The sequence below is a fragment of the Artemia franciscana genome, chromosome 7, assembly GCF_032884065.1.
Source record: "Artemia franciscana chromosome 7, ASM3288406v1, whole genome shotgun sequence".
Taxonomy (NCBI): domain Eukaryota; kingdom Metazoa; phylum Arthropoda; class Branchiopoda; order Anostraca; family Artemiidae; genus Artemia; species Artemia franciscana.
The window spans coordinates 60,233,158-60,246,696 of NC_088869.1; the positions used below are offsets into that span (position 1 = coordinate 60,233,158).

The 13,539-nt window shown below is 33.9% G+C and overlaps 1 protein-coding gene across 1 annotated transcript in view; it reads right to left on the minus strand.

Moving 5' to 3' along the window:
- LOC136029556 (uncharacterized) overlaps positions 1-11,752 on the minus strand; it is a 59,198-nt gene extending 47,446 nt beyond the window's left edge. The window contains exons 1-2 of the mRNA XM_065708035.1: positions 11,407-11,752; positions 115-169 (exon numbers count right to left, since the gene is read on the minus strand). Of these exons, the coding sequence (XP_065564107.1) occupies positions 115-169; positions 11,407-11,490 (139 nt within the window). The 5' untranslated portion in view covers positions 11,491-11,752. The remainder of the gene's footprint in view (positions 1-114; positions 170-11,406) is intronic.
- Positions 11,753-13,539: the final 1,787 nt, after the last annotated feature.

Sequence of the window (13,539 nt, forward strand, 5' to 3'; positions counted from 1 at the left end):
AGTAATTCAGTAATTAGACAATTGGGAACATTAAGCCCGATCAAGTTTCGTACAGTAGCGTTATATAATCACTCCTTACAGGTAAACAATGATTATATTAGAAAGTATACTTACCTCTCAAGTATTCAGCTCTTGGTCCATAGTTGTAATAAGGATCAACATCAGCACTCTAAAAATTAAATTAAAGAAATTATTAATAATAAATAATGCGTTGCTTTGTCTTCTTCAAAAACTAGACACTATTTTGCCAGAGAAAGAATCTCCATGTTCTAACGCAAGTTTGTCTATTTTTTCTTCTGAGAATTTTCATAGCATCAGGCTGCTAAAGACTTAAAGACGCATATTTTCCACTTCGAAAATACTTTTCGAAGATGCAGCTTTCCTGCTGCAGATTATCCGAGCCTACTCTATTTCTTTGCGTTCTTGATATTGACTTAGCAAACAAGGGTGCTAGTCAGTTTAGTTGTAACTTAGACTAGCCTTTGAGGAGGTGTGAGCTATTATAAAAATTTGAAATAAATAATTGAGATTGATCAGAGAGTTGATAACATAACTGTTGCATAATACGATTGCATGGGAGGGGGGACAGTTACCCTCCAATCTTTTTTGTCACTCGAAAGTGGCACTAGAAAATTTAATTTCCGTTCTAATGCACCCTCTACCGATCTTCTAGAACCATTATTTCACTATTATCACCCCTAGGAAAAAAAAAACAAATAAACAAGCATCCGGGATCTGTCTTCTGGCCAAAATAGCAAAATTCCACACTTTTGTATATAGGAGCTTGAAACTTCTACAGTAGGGTTCTCTGGTAAGCTGAATCAGATGGTGTGATTTTCATCACAAAAACTTGAATTTGAGGGAATGTTTTCCCCCTATTTCAGAAATCAGGCAAATTTTCTCAGGTTCGTAACTTTTTGATAGGTAACACTAAACTTGATGAATATTATCAAACAGTTCAAAGGAACTGTAGTAAGGAGCGACCCGGCTCAATAGTAACCGAAACTCTAAAAAACAGAACTTTGGTACGAATATTTATATCAAAAGAATTTTTACTTTTATGCTAATTTTCAATATATAAGTTTCATCAAGTTTAGTCTTACCCATCAAACATTATGAGCCTGAGAAAATTTGGCTTATCTTTGATAAAAGGGCGAAATCCCCCCTAAAGATCATAGAATCTTAATGAAAATTACACCATCGCATTCAGCGTATCAGAAAATCCTACTATAGAGCTTTCAAGCTCCTATCTGCAAAAAGGTGGAATTTTGCATTTTTCACTAGAAGAAAGATCACGGAAGCGTGTTTATTTGTTGTTTTTTTCCAGGGGTGATCGTATCGAACCAGTGGTCCTAGAAGGTCGCAAGAAGGCTTATCTTCATGGAAATTAAAAGTTTTAGTGCCCCTTTTAAGTGACCAAAAAATTGGAGGGCAACTCGGATCCCTCCCACGCTCATGTTTTTCCCAAAGTCACCCGATCAAAATTGTTAGATAGCCATTTCGTTGAGCACAGTCGAAAACAAAATTAATCTGTCTTTGAGGACGACTTAATCCCCCATAGTCCCCGGGAGAAGGGCTGCAAGTTATGAGCTTTGCCCATTGTTTACTTTTAGTATTGGTTATTGCCGAAGTATAATGACGTTTTCAGGGGGTATTTTTTCTGATGGTGGGGTGATCGGGGGTTACGTGAGAGGATCTTTCCATGGAGAAATTTCTCATGAGGGAAGAGAATTTCCATGAATGGATTTTATTCATTAATGTACGAGAAGGCAAAATCAAATCTTCATTAATTGAAAAACGTTCAGAAATTAAATAAAAAAATAAGCTTTTTCAATTGAAAATAAGGAGCAACATTAGAAATTAAAACAAGCAGAAATCATTATGTATATGAGGGTTTTCGTCTCCTCTTAAATATCTCGTTCTTTACGCTAAAGTATTTTTAGTAATTTCGAAAGAGCTATTTATTCTAATTATACGGCCTTTGTGGTTCAGGAACCATTCTTAAGGAATTGGAACAAAATTCGAACTTTAGCGTAAATAGCGAGGTATTGAAAAAAATAGCGACGAAGACCACACTGCCTTTCCATAACAAACAAATACAACGTAGAAACAATAGGGAAAGTTTTTTCAAGACAATGGAAATTATTTATGTAGATATTTCGGCCCTATGTCCAAGGGCCGTCTTCAGCACAATATAATACTATATATATATATAAAAGAACTTACATCAAATTGTGAGAATTAAAACTGAATATAAAAACACTTATTAAAACAAATTTTTTTTAAAAATATAGCCCTAGCATCCTTACTTCAGCGAAGTTCAACCAGGACTGGCGAAAAGAATGAAATGAAGAAATATAAACTCATTCAAACTAAAGAGAATAAAATGATTAGATGCAATTTCTTAAAGCTAATCTTGCTTGTTTAGCAGCCTGTCTCAAAGGCCTTTTCGTAGTTGGTTCAGTACTATTATAAATTGGTTTAGTAAAATATTTTGTTAGATCATTTTTAATTAAATTTGAGTATAAAGAATTTAGTGAGTATTCCCCCAAGTCCCTGTTCAAAGAAATATTTTTATTTATTTTGAGATTAATTTCAATTGATTCTCGAACCACCTGTTTTATTCCCAAATCATTACTAATGAGTGAAGAGTTTTCAAAAAGTATCATGTGGGACGGATTATTAAATATATGCCAACCTAGAGCAGAATCAAAGGAATTGTTGGAACCATTTGAAATTAAGGCCTTGTCTATGTCATTTTTATTCTGTTGTAACCTTTTGTCTAGATTCTGATGGGTCCTGCCGACATAGTACTTTCCGCAATCACAGGGTATTTGATAGACCCCTCTTTGGCGAGTAACTGGGGTCTTATCTTTACCCGAATTTAAGAAATTGATGATTTTAAAATTATTAGTAAAAACTACGTACAGATTATTTTTTGTGCAAATATTTTTTAATTTTGTTGTAATCTTTGGGATATACGGAAGATAGACAATATTTGAGGGCTTATCAATAGCCTCACATTGTGAAGTGTCTTCTTCGATTTTACAAGAATATCTTTTTATTCTACGGCTAATTATTTAATTTACAAAAGGAATGGGGTATCCATTACCAAAAAGAATATCTCTGATAAAATTTATTTCTGCATTTATATATGAATGGGAGCAAATATTTAGGGCACGATCAATGAGGGAAATTACAACTGCTCTTTTAACTTGTGGGGGGTGATTTGAATTAAAGTGAAGATATCTATTGTTTTGTGTTGGCTTTCGATATATAGTAAAATCCAGTTTATCAGCATTACGAATAATTAATACATCTAAAAACGGTAGTTTATTTTCAATTTCAACTTCAAGGGTGAACTGCAAATTTCGGTCATAAGTGTTAAGATGATCTAAGAAGCCCCGAAGTTCAGCTTCCCCATAATTCCAAAGTGAGATTACGTCATCCATATAACGACCCCAATAGACATGTTTTAGAAAATAAGAATTCAATGCCCAATTCTCAAGATTCTCGACGTAAATATTTGCTAGTAGCCCGGATAAAGGTGCCCCCATGGGTAATCCATTTTTTTGCTGATAAAAAGAATCGCGAAATTGAAAATACATAGAAAACTTATTACAAATTTTAACAAGAGTCATTAAAACTTCACAATCAATTCCTGTCGCTGAAGTCTCGATCAATTGGTAATTTTCTTCTATTTTGTTTTTTAATAATTCCTCTGAAATAGTTACATCTATATTTGTATACATGGAAACAATGTCGAAAAGTTACTCGCCAAAGAGGGGTCTATCAAATACCCTGTGATTGCGGAAAGTACTATGTCGGCAGGACCCATCAGAATCTAGACAAAAGGTTACAACAGCATAAAAATGACATAGACAAGGCCTTAATTTCAAATGGTTCCAACAATTCCTTTGATTCTGCTCTAGGTTGGCATATATTTAATAATCCGTCCCACATGATACTTTTTGAAAACTCTTCACTCATTAGTAATGATTTGGGAATAAAACAGGTGGTTCGAGAATCAATTGAAATTAATCTCAAAATAAATAAAAATATTTCTTTGAACAGGGACTTGGGGGAATACTCACTAAATTCTTTATACTCAAATTTAATTAAAAATGATCTAACAAAATATTTTACTAAACCAATTTATAATAGTACTGAACCAACTACGAAAAGGCCTTTGAGACAGGCTGATAAACAAGCAAGATTAGCTTTAAGAAATTGCATCTAATCATTTTATTCTCTTTAGTTTGAATGAGTTTATATTTCTTCATTTCATTCTTTTCGCCAGTCCTGGTTGAACTTCGCTGAAGTAAGGATGCTAGGGCTATATTTTAAAAAAAAATTTGTTTTAATAAGTGTTTTTATATTCAGTTTTAATTCTCACAATTTGATGTAAGTTCTTTTATATATATATATAGTATTATATTGTGCTGAAGACGGCCCTTGGACATAGGGCCGAAATATCTACATAAATAATTTCCATTGTCTTGAAAAAACTTTCCCTATTGTTTCTACGTTGTATTTGTTAGCGAGGTATTGATGAGGGGAAGAACCCCCCCCCCCATATACGTAATAAAAATTTGTGAATATAGAAGTTCGTTACGTAGATTAATTTGTGAGTTATGTTTAATTATTACTAATAAAAACGCTTGTAAATTAAGTTAAAAGTTCAAGTGGCCTTTTTAAGCAACCAACCAAATTGGAGGGCAACTAGGCCCCCTCCCCGCTCTTTTCTCCTCAAAATAGTCCGATCAAAACTTTGAGAAAGCCATTTAGCCAAAAAAGGTAAAGTTAATATGGAAATTTTGTTTAATTATTCATGTACAGTGATCTAAATCAACACCTGCGTTAATTCAAAAATATTTCATAAATAAAATAAAAAAAAACAAGTTTTTTTTAACTTAAAGTAAGAACCAACAAAAAAACTTTAAACGAACAGAAATTATTCCGTATATTACAGGGACTGTCCCCTCCTCAAAGCCCCGCTCTTTATGCTAAAGTTTGAGTCTTTCTCACAACTCTACTTTTCAAAACAATGAAAACTTTAGTGTAAGGAGCGGGGCGTTGAGGAGGGGACAGTCCCTTTTATATAAGGAATAACTTCTGTTCGTTTTATATTTTAATGTCGCTCCTTACTTTCAGTAAAAAAAAACTTGTTTTTTTTTATTTAATATATTTTGAATCAGCATAATAAGCTTATTCTTTTCATGTATCTACTAATACCAAAGATCCATTTCTTAGAGTTTTGGTTACTATTGTGCCAAGTTGCTCCTTACTTACAGTTCGTTACCATGAACTGTTTGATACGAAACCGGCTACGAGCCTCATTTCCTATCTTAATTGCAGCAGTGTTTCTCTTGTACACAACACTAATCACTTTATTTTCTTTATCTGGTATAGCATGCAAGGAGAAGACCTTCACAGAAAAAACTCTTGTATCAGCTGAATCGAACGCTTGCTCATAGTCTATAAAACTAAGGACTAAAGGTGTTGATACCTCAGGCACTCAATTATTAACTTAAGAGTGAAAATTTGGGTCGACACATCCTCTACCCTTCCTAAGACGGCACTGTTCTTCTCTTAAAACTTTGTCTACAGTATCTCAAGTCTAAAAAGTATCATCATACTGCGTAATTTGCTACCTACAGAGACCAGGCTAATGCCTCTAAAATTTATCGTTTTTCCTAAAATTGCTATGTACTTCCTCTTTTTCAAAAATCATATTCATAATCTTAATTAACTTATTTTAACCTCATGGGGGCTTGATATTTTTTAATTCTTTTAGTACTGTCGCTATTTTTCCCTCACGAAACAAATTTTCCTTATCATCCAAGGTGTCAAAAACTTTTTCATTTTCCTCCGTGTCTTTTCCTGTAACTCTATCCTAGTTTAGGACACTTTCAAATGTTCTGTCCGTTTTTGTTTAACTTTTTTCTTATCACTAATTGTGGCCCCTTTCCTATCTTCAACTGGGACAAGTCGAGATTGACTACTCCCTCGCAACTTCACAGCATGTCAATATTTTACCATTATGCAGTCTAGTTGCCTCTTCCATATCCTTGGCAATTTCGTCCATGGTCTCCACTTCACACCACCTTAGCTCATATTTTAATGTTTCCTCCACTTTCTCTACATTCCTCTTATCTGTCACTGATCAATCACTATGTATATATTATCTATCGATGATCTATCACTAGGATGATTCTTGTACAAACACCTTTTGTCTTCTTTATTAAATATAAAGCATTTCACTAATATTGCTAGATGCGTTCCTAACTTCCTTCCCTAAGACATCATCAGCAACCTTACAAATTATTTTCCTAAAATTGTTCCATCCATCCAATACATTGTCAAATTTAAAACTCTCCGGTTTAGTATTTAACTGTTCCTGGGAAGTTTCTCTCAGGTTAATCAACTCGGTTGACTATTATTTTATAGAGATTACATGCATCTTTAGAGACGAATACACCACCGCTTGACGTTCTGACTTCTGTAACTATGACACCAGATTAAGACAAGATTTATTATTCCAACAAAAAAAAGGAAAACACCAAATACTGGACCACAAGGCTGTATGGTTGGGAATTTAGGGATTATGTTTTCGATAGTTCTAAGTTGATTTGCCATCTCAGTTTTTTCTGGTAGTATTTTGGTTCAGTTTTCGTCAACATTGATGTTTATAGATATTTTAAATAGAAAATTGATTTAACTTAAGTTATTTCACTCTTTTCTAGCCCCTAAGGACACATAACAGCTCAAATAAAAATCTACATGGGTAAATCCAAGCTACTTTTTCCAATCTTCTAAATATTACACGAAAAAAAGGGGATAGGTAACACTCTGGTACGTACCAAGATTTCGTTTTGTGGGTCAGAATTATAAGTAAGACGCACAAATAGGCCAATTAAACTTCAAGACCGGAAAAAGAGCAAAAATCATGAATCTCAAGAAAAGGCGAGAGCCCTCTCCTTGCATACGCATCTGGTAGTACTGAACTGACGAACTACCTTCTTTTGAGGTATGACGTCATTTCTATCAGTAACTAACGATAAGGCTTCAGTGTTTTATTTATTTATTTTTTTCTCCAGGCTAATTTGTATGGAAGGAATTCCCAGACCACTTTCTTATGGAAGGAGACGTCCTAGAATCTTCGGAGGGGGCTCACTCGAATGCAAAATGAAAGTTCAAGTGCCTTTTTTAAGAGTCAAAATTAATTGGAGGGAGAGCAGTCCACTCTAACGGCTCTTTTAGCTACCCTCCCCCCAGAGACATCCGACCAAATATGTCAAGAGCCCCACAGCCCTTGTTATTGGGAAAAGAAGGCTTGTTTGATCATGTTAACCCAGAAAGGTTAAGGGTATTAAGATGAAACTCTCAGGAATGTTAAGGGTGATGCTGAACTAAACCAAGACACATTACAACTACTACGACTACTAGAACGGTCATTACTACTGCTAGTGCTACTTCTACTATTACTACGACTACTACTACTACTACTACTACTGCGACTACTTACGAATGTGCCATTTTGACAAGCTGTATGCACTTAAGGTATTTTGATTTAGTTTAATAGTTGTAGTAGTAATAGCAGTAGCAGTCGCAGTCACAGTGAAAATCAAAGTAATACTAGTAGTAGTCGTCACAAGTATTGGCAGCCGTAAGTAATTGCAGTTGAAAATAGTCGAAGTAGCAGTTGCAAGTAGTCGCTTTCTCAAATAGTCATAGTTGCAAGCAGGTGCAGTTATAGTCTCAAGAAGTCACGGTTGTAAGCAACTGCAGTCCCAAGCAGTCACAGTCGCAGTCGTAAGTAGTCAAGCCGTAAGTAGGTGCAGTTGTAAGTAATTATAGTCGTATCCGAAGGTAGTTGCAGTTGCAAGCAGGGACAATTAAATACAGCAGTAATTTCTGACTGTTTGAGTTTGAATTATTATAGATTTTCGTTTCCGTTGATCTTAAGGTTAGTATTGTTTTTACTTTAATTTGAAAAAATTCTTTTTCGAAATAATTTTTTTTTAATCAATCTTATTAAGAAAAATCGTATTAAACAAACAACAGTGACCGAGCGAAGCTCGGACAACGGATATACAAATTATTGTTGTAATTTTTCCTTTTATAGAGATGTGTAGCACTTAATAGGAAGCAATTAAGAAGTAGAGACTCACTTCACAGCTATCAAACGGGAATGTCTTTCTCTAAAAGCTCGGGATCGACTAATTTGTCAACAAACAAATTGCGTTTTGAAACTCCTACTTAAGCTCAAGGCTTTCAACCTTCAGGGGTCTATAGTTTAAGTCAGCAGAAAATTTGTGAAAAAAATTGAGGGGGCTGGGAGGGGGAAACGAATTTTCATAAAATCGAGATCTATCTAGATCTTTTTTATACCAGAAAATAATAGTATGGCAATTTTCCAAAAACAATTATCATGTAATTTTCAAGAAAAATTTACACATATTCAATTATTACTCGTTTAATAAGATTTAGGTAGGTAGGTAGGTATGCGTTTATTTCATCAAATAAAAAATACTAAAATTGCACTTACAATGAATAATATGCTGCTCAATTTAAGGACCTAAAATGTCCCTGTCCAGCAGCAAAACTACAACAAATAAATAATAACTGTTCATTCAAAATCAAAGAAATACGCAAAAAAAAAAAAAAAACAACAGACGAAACACTATACAATCTCTAAACAGCCATCTCTCATCATAAGAAAAAAGAAAAAAAAAGGGATAAAATTTTAACCAATATAATTTATTCAAAAAATAATTTTTTATTCTTACTTTAAATAACATAAGGTTTTCAGAACACCTAACACTCTCTGGAATTGAGTTCCAAATAATAACACCTACATGTTTAATCATAAACCCAGATCGCGTTGTATGCCTGATTTCACCTAGTCAGCTGATATACACTAGTTACACCTATCAAACCAACCGAATCACTAAAAGTGACCATATTGTTATAAAAATTGCCAATGAGACGGGTTGTTTGTAGGGACATGTACCTAGGGGATGTGCTTTGGTCCTTTCAATCACACGGATGGCTCTTGGATAACTTTTATCCCATCAAGTTTCAACGTGTTCCTTATGTTTAAAATATCTATTTCCAGTGTTTTTATTTTGGACGTCTATATTAAATTTTTACCATCAGATTAACATATTTCGAGCTTACAAACTCTTAAATCCCTAATTTGGTTGAATTTACACATCATTGTTGAATTATGTACTTATGATTTAGTGCATTATGATTTAGCTAATATATTTTCGATGATTAGTACTAAGGATTTTGGATAGTTCCCATCTCTGAATGATCAAGAGTCGGAAGAGGTACAACACGTTTACACGTGCGAAGTTTGGGACGGAAAAAGCTGCTGGATTGGGCACAGGCCAAAGAACCCTATTATGGACTCTCCAATAAGTAGGATTGAAAATCTCAGCATAGCCTGGATTTCAACAAGGTGTAACATGCACACCATTTTTAAAATATGAACTTAGTGTGATCTGATTTTAGTCGCCTATAATAAATTATAAACCTAAGACGGCCACCCTTGCCGAGTAGACATCACACTGGACATGCAATAGTGTGTCAGTTGGGCTGCAAGTTCAAGGCCTTGTGTTACCAAGACTCAAGTCATGGGTTGGGGTTAGAGGTCAGTAAGGCGACTGTTTTGGGTGTGGAAGCAAAGGAACTTTGATGCCCTAGACTAGATTCATTTGGGTCCACCCCACACGCAACAGTTTACAGTAAGCCTTTCCGCTCGACACTTCAGCCTCCCTGAGGAGCTTACTAATAGAACTGAATCCATTCAAAAAGAATATCAAGCGATAATACTTAAGGAGGCAAGTCTTCTTTATTTTTATTTGTCCAAAGAAGTTAATTGCCTTACCCTTTGAGAAACATAGCCTACCCTGTGCTAGCATATAGAATTGAGTTAAACACAAAACCCGTACCAACAGGGTTTTTCAAGCCCTGGTAGTTGCAGCTTCAGAGGGTCAGAGCACAATCCCTTCCTAAGGTCACGGCAGTTTACGCTATGACGACCAGATAGAGGATAAGCTTTGTATTAGACTTCATCAAAAGAAATAACTTCAGGTTTAACTGATTTTTAGGATTATTAATAAATAATATTTGACTTACTAAGCAAATCTATATAATTATTTACCAAGAGCCAATAATTCTTAAAGGTCCCCCCTCTTCCTTGATATTTATTAGTTGTGTAATTCTGCTTCATCTTAAATATAAGTGATGCTTTTTATACCAGTTTCTGGCTTACATCGGATTTAGTTTTATACCACTCTTGTTATAACCTTTTATTTTGATTATCTATCATTTTCTTTATCAGTTTCCTGTTAATATAGCTAAAAAAAAAAAAAAAAAAAAACCAAATTCACTATTTCCTGTTTTAAATGAATTGTAAGAACTACGACGCTTTGTATTATTATTTTTAAACCTTAAAATCATTTAGTTTTACTGATATAATTTACCTGTGGGGAAATTAGCTTTAGAATTGTACTGCCGAAATTCTCGTTACGCGCTCTAAAAATCTTATCTCTTTTGATCTACTTTTGACCATTTGAGAAATTACCCGGTGGCTTTATGAGCCTTTTCTGCCACCGGTGGCAGAAGAGGCTGCCAAATTCCTTCTACAAAAATTTTAATAGGTGAATTAATTTATGCGTGGAACAAGACCACATCCAGGGGGATGGTGGTTCATGGTTTGAACCCCCCCCCCCCAAATATTTGTGCGACTCATAAAAACGTCGCAAAATGCATATAAACACATTTTGATGATTTTTTAAAGCTGTTTTGTAAACCCCGGGCCGTAAGAAAAATACCCCCCCCCCCTTACCAAAAATCCTGGATCCGCCAATCATTGGTTGATCATTTTTAGGGTAACTACCATATTTGTTAAAATAAGTATAAAACAATGAGAAACATAAACACTTGGAATATAAAATTTCCTTACATATGAAAGGAGCCTTATCCCTCTCCCCTTAAACCCCATCTTCTTACACAAAGTTTTACAAGTTTTACAAATTTGCACTTTGGTGTGGCGTGATATTTTGTTGCTTAAGAAGAGGGCTTGATTTTTCAACTTTCATTCGAACAAGCCGTTTCTCGATAATTTAAGATTATTAGTTTGACACTATCATACCCGAAAAAAAAGACATGCATGTGTGACAATCCTTCTCTGCCAAAATGAAAGATATCTCAGCAGATCTAAAAAAATAATGAGACTATTATATTCACGATTTTGAACGGGATTTCTTCAAAAAATCTTGTTTGCAGGATAAGGCCCCCACAGAATCAAGGAAGGTTGGAGAAATCCCTTCCTTCTTTCTGGATTTATCTGAAGTTCACTAAAATTTAGATAACAATAAAAATAAATTTTACCTCGTATTTTTCCATTATGTTTTCGAAAACTGGAGATTCTCCATTAACTATTACAAAGCTTATGATTAAGCTTGGATAAAACATTTTCCAACTCTGTATTTCTCCTTCGAATTATGGAAAGCGACTGCTGGGAAATCAATAGAATCTGACATTTAATTCCAGTTCATGAACAGAACAGCAAGGGGGATTCAAGGGTCTTTGAGGATAACGAGTCCAGAAGAAGGTTTCATCACTGAAAAGACATCAATAGATAGCCAGAAAAACTATCCATCTAAACTTAAAAAACATAGCTGAAGAAAGTTTTAACGTTTAATAATAGATTAATTCAAAAAGTCGGAATTGTGTGAAAATTATACGAGAACCATGATATTCAGAAGTAAAACCACTGTCCGCAAATCCCCCCCCCCCATACGCACTAACGTCATTGTAAAAACCTTGGTATTCTTTTTCTATAAGCACTAAGCGAATGCACCTCTGTTTTTATGGTGCTAAGGGCAGTAGGAATACCTCAGCGTTTTTTTTTTTTTTTTTTTTTTTTTTTTTTTTTTTTTTTTTTTTTTTTTTTTTTTTTTTTTTTTTTTTTTTTTAATTAAAGAAAGTGGAGATTTGGCCAGTATGGTTAAGGTTTCCTGAACCCTTTTTGAAATAAGTCCTATTTTGCTGTTAATCTTAAATATTTTCTGCTCAGATTTTCTTTTCTTCTAATAATTAATTAATTTCTAATTAAGCTTCTATTAATAACTTCTTATAATAACTAGTTTCTAAATATCAGTAAGTTATTACTGCTAAGACTCTATGCAAAATATTCCTTATCTCAGCAACGGCTCCTCAGCAGGGTTCTATTATTCCAAATCCCAGCTATACTAAAAAAAAATGTACACAATAAAATAAATAAATAGAACTAAATATTATTCGATCTTCTGGCCATTCCTAACTTGTCAAAAAGCCAGAACAGCACGCAAAAAAAGTCATTTTTACATGAAAAAAAATTCAGGTCCCATGGTTTCGAAACACTTTGTTATGAATTCAGGCACTTGGATTTATAAGGCTATTAAATACATATTCAAACTATTTAAATTTATTAATTTTTGGACTAATTCAATAATGGCGAAGTGTCATAACCACGCCAAACTTTTGGTTTTAGTCTTAATTGAATAAAAAAAAAACTAATTTTTTTAGCTGAAAGTAAGGAGCGACATTAAAACTTAAAACGAACAGAAATTACCCCGTATATGAAATGGGTTGTCCCCTCCACAATCCCTCGCTCTTTACGCTAAAGCTTTTAATTGTTTTAAAAAGTATAATTGTGGCAAAGAGTCAAACTCTTGACTCAATTCGTTACCACGAACTGTTTGAAAAGCTTTTAATTTTTCTTGGTAACAGGAAACGAATATTTTTACGTTTTTATGAGATCGACGCACCAAGTAATTTTAAAGTTTGATTATGGTCTTATTTTGTAGCTAAGAAACATTCTTTCGAATGAAATATTATTAGTCTAATTTTGAACTTCAGTTTAGCCCCGAAATAGCCCTGACGGCGTCACATCAGGCATTAATGGCCAGACCACACATAGGCAAAGCTAATCTTAAATTCACAATTTTAACACCAACTTACTAATGTTTATTGTATTTGAATAAATGCCCCTCTATCAATCTATATATCTATGCAATAATGTAAACGAGGAGGCAACGGCTCTTTTTGAAAAGGAACTCACAATATTTTCTTTTTCTCAGTTGTTCTTTTTGAAATGGAAAACTAGATGACTAAACAATTTCAGTTGGGAACCTGACAAATTTGAAGCACATTCGAGGGCAATAGCCCTTTGTATTATCGGAAATAGAGACAGTCATTTTCTGTTCTTTTTTTTAATATAAAAATTCTGGTAGATTTACAGAAATAATTTGATATTGTTTGTTTATTGTCTTAATAAACATCGATCTATCTATTTATCTGTCAATCAATCAATATATCTATCTATACACCTACCATTGTTTTGTACATTTAAAAATATTTTATGTGATGTTTTTAATATACACTTACCTTGATTTTCTTTTATGTGATCAAAGTACGAGCTCTGACTTTACAAGAAGTCATGGTTCTATGTTCTCAGAAGAGAAACTGATCAAAGGAAGA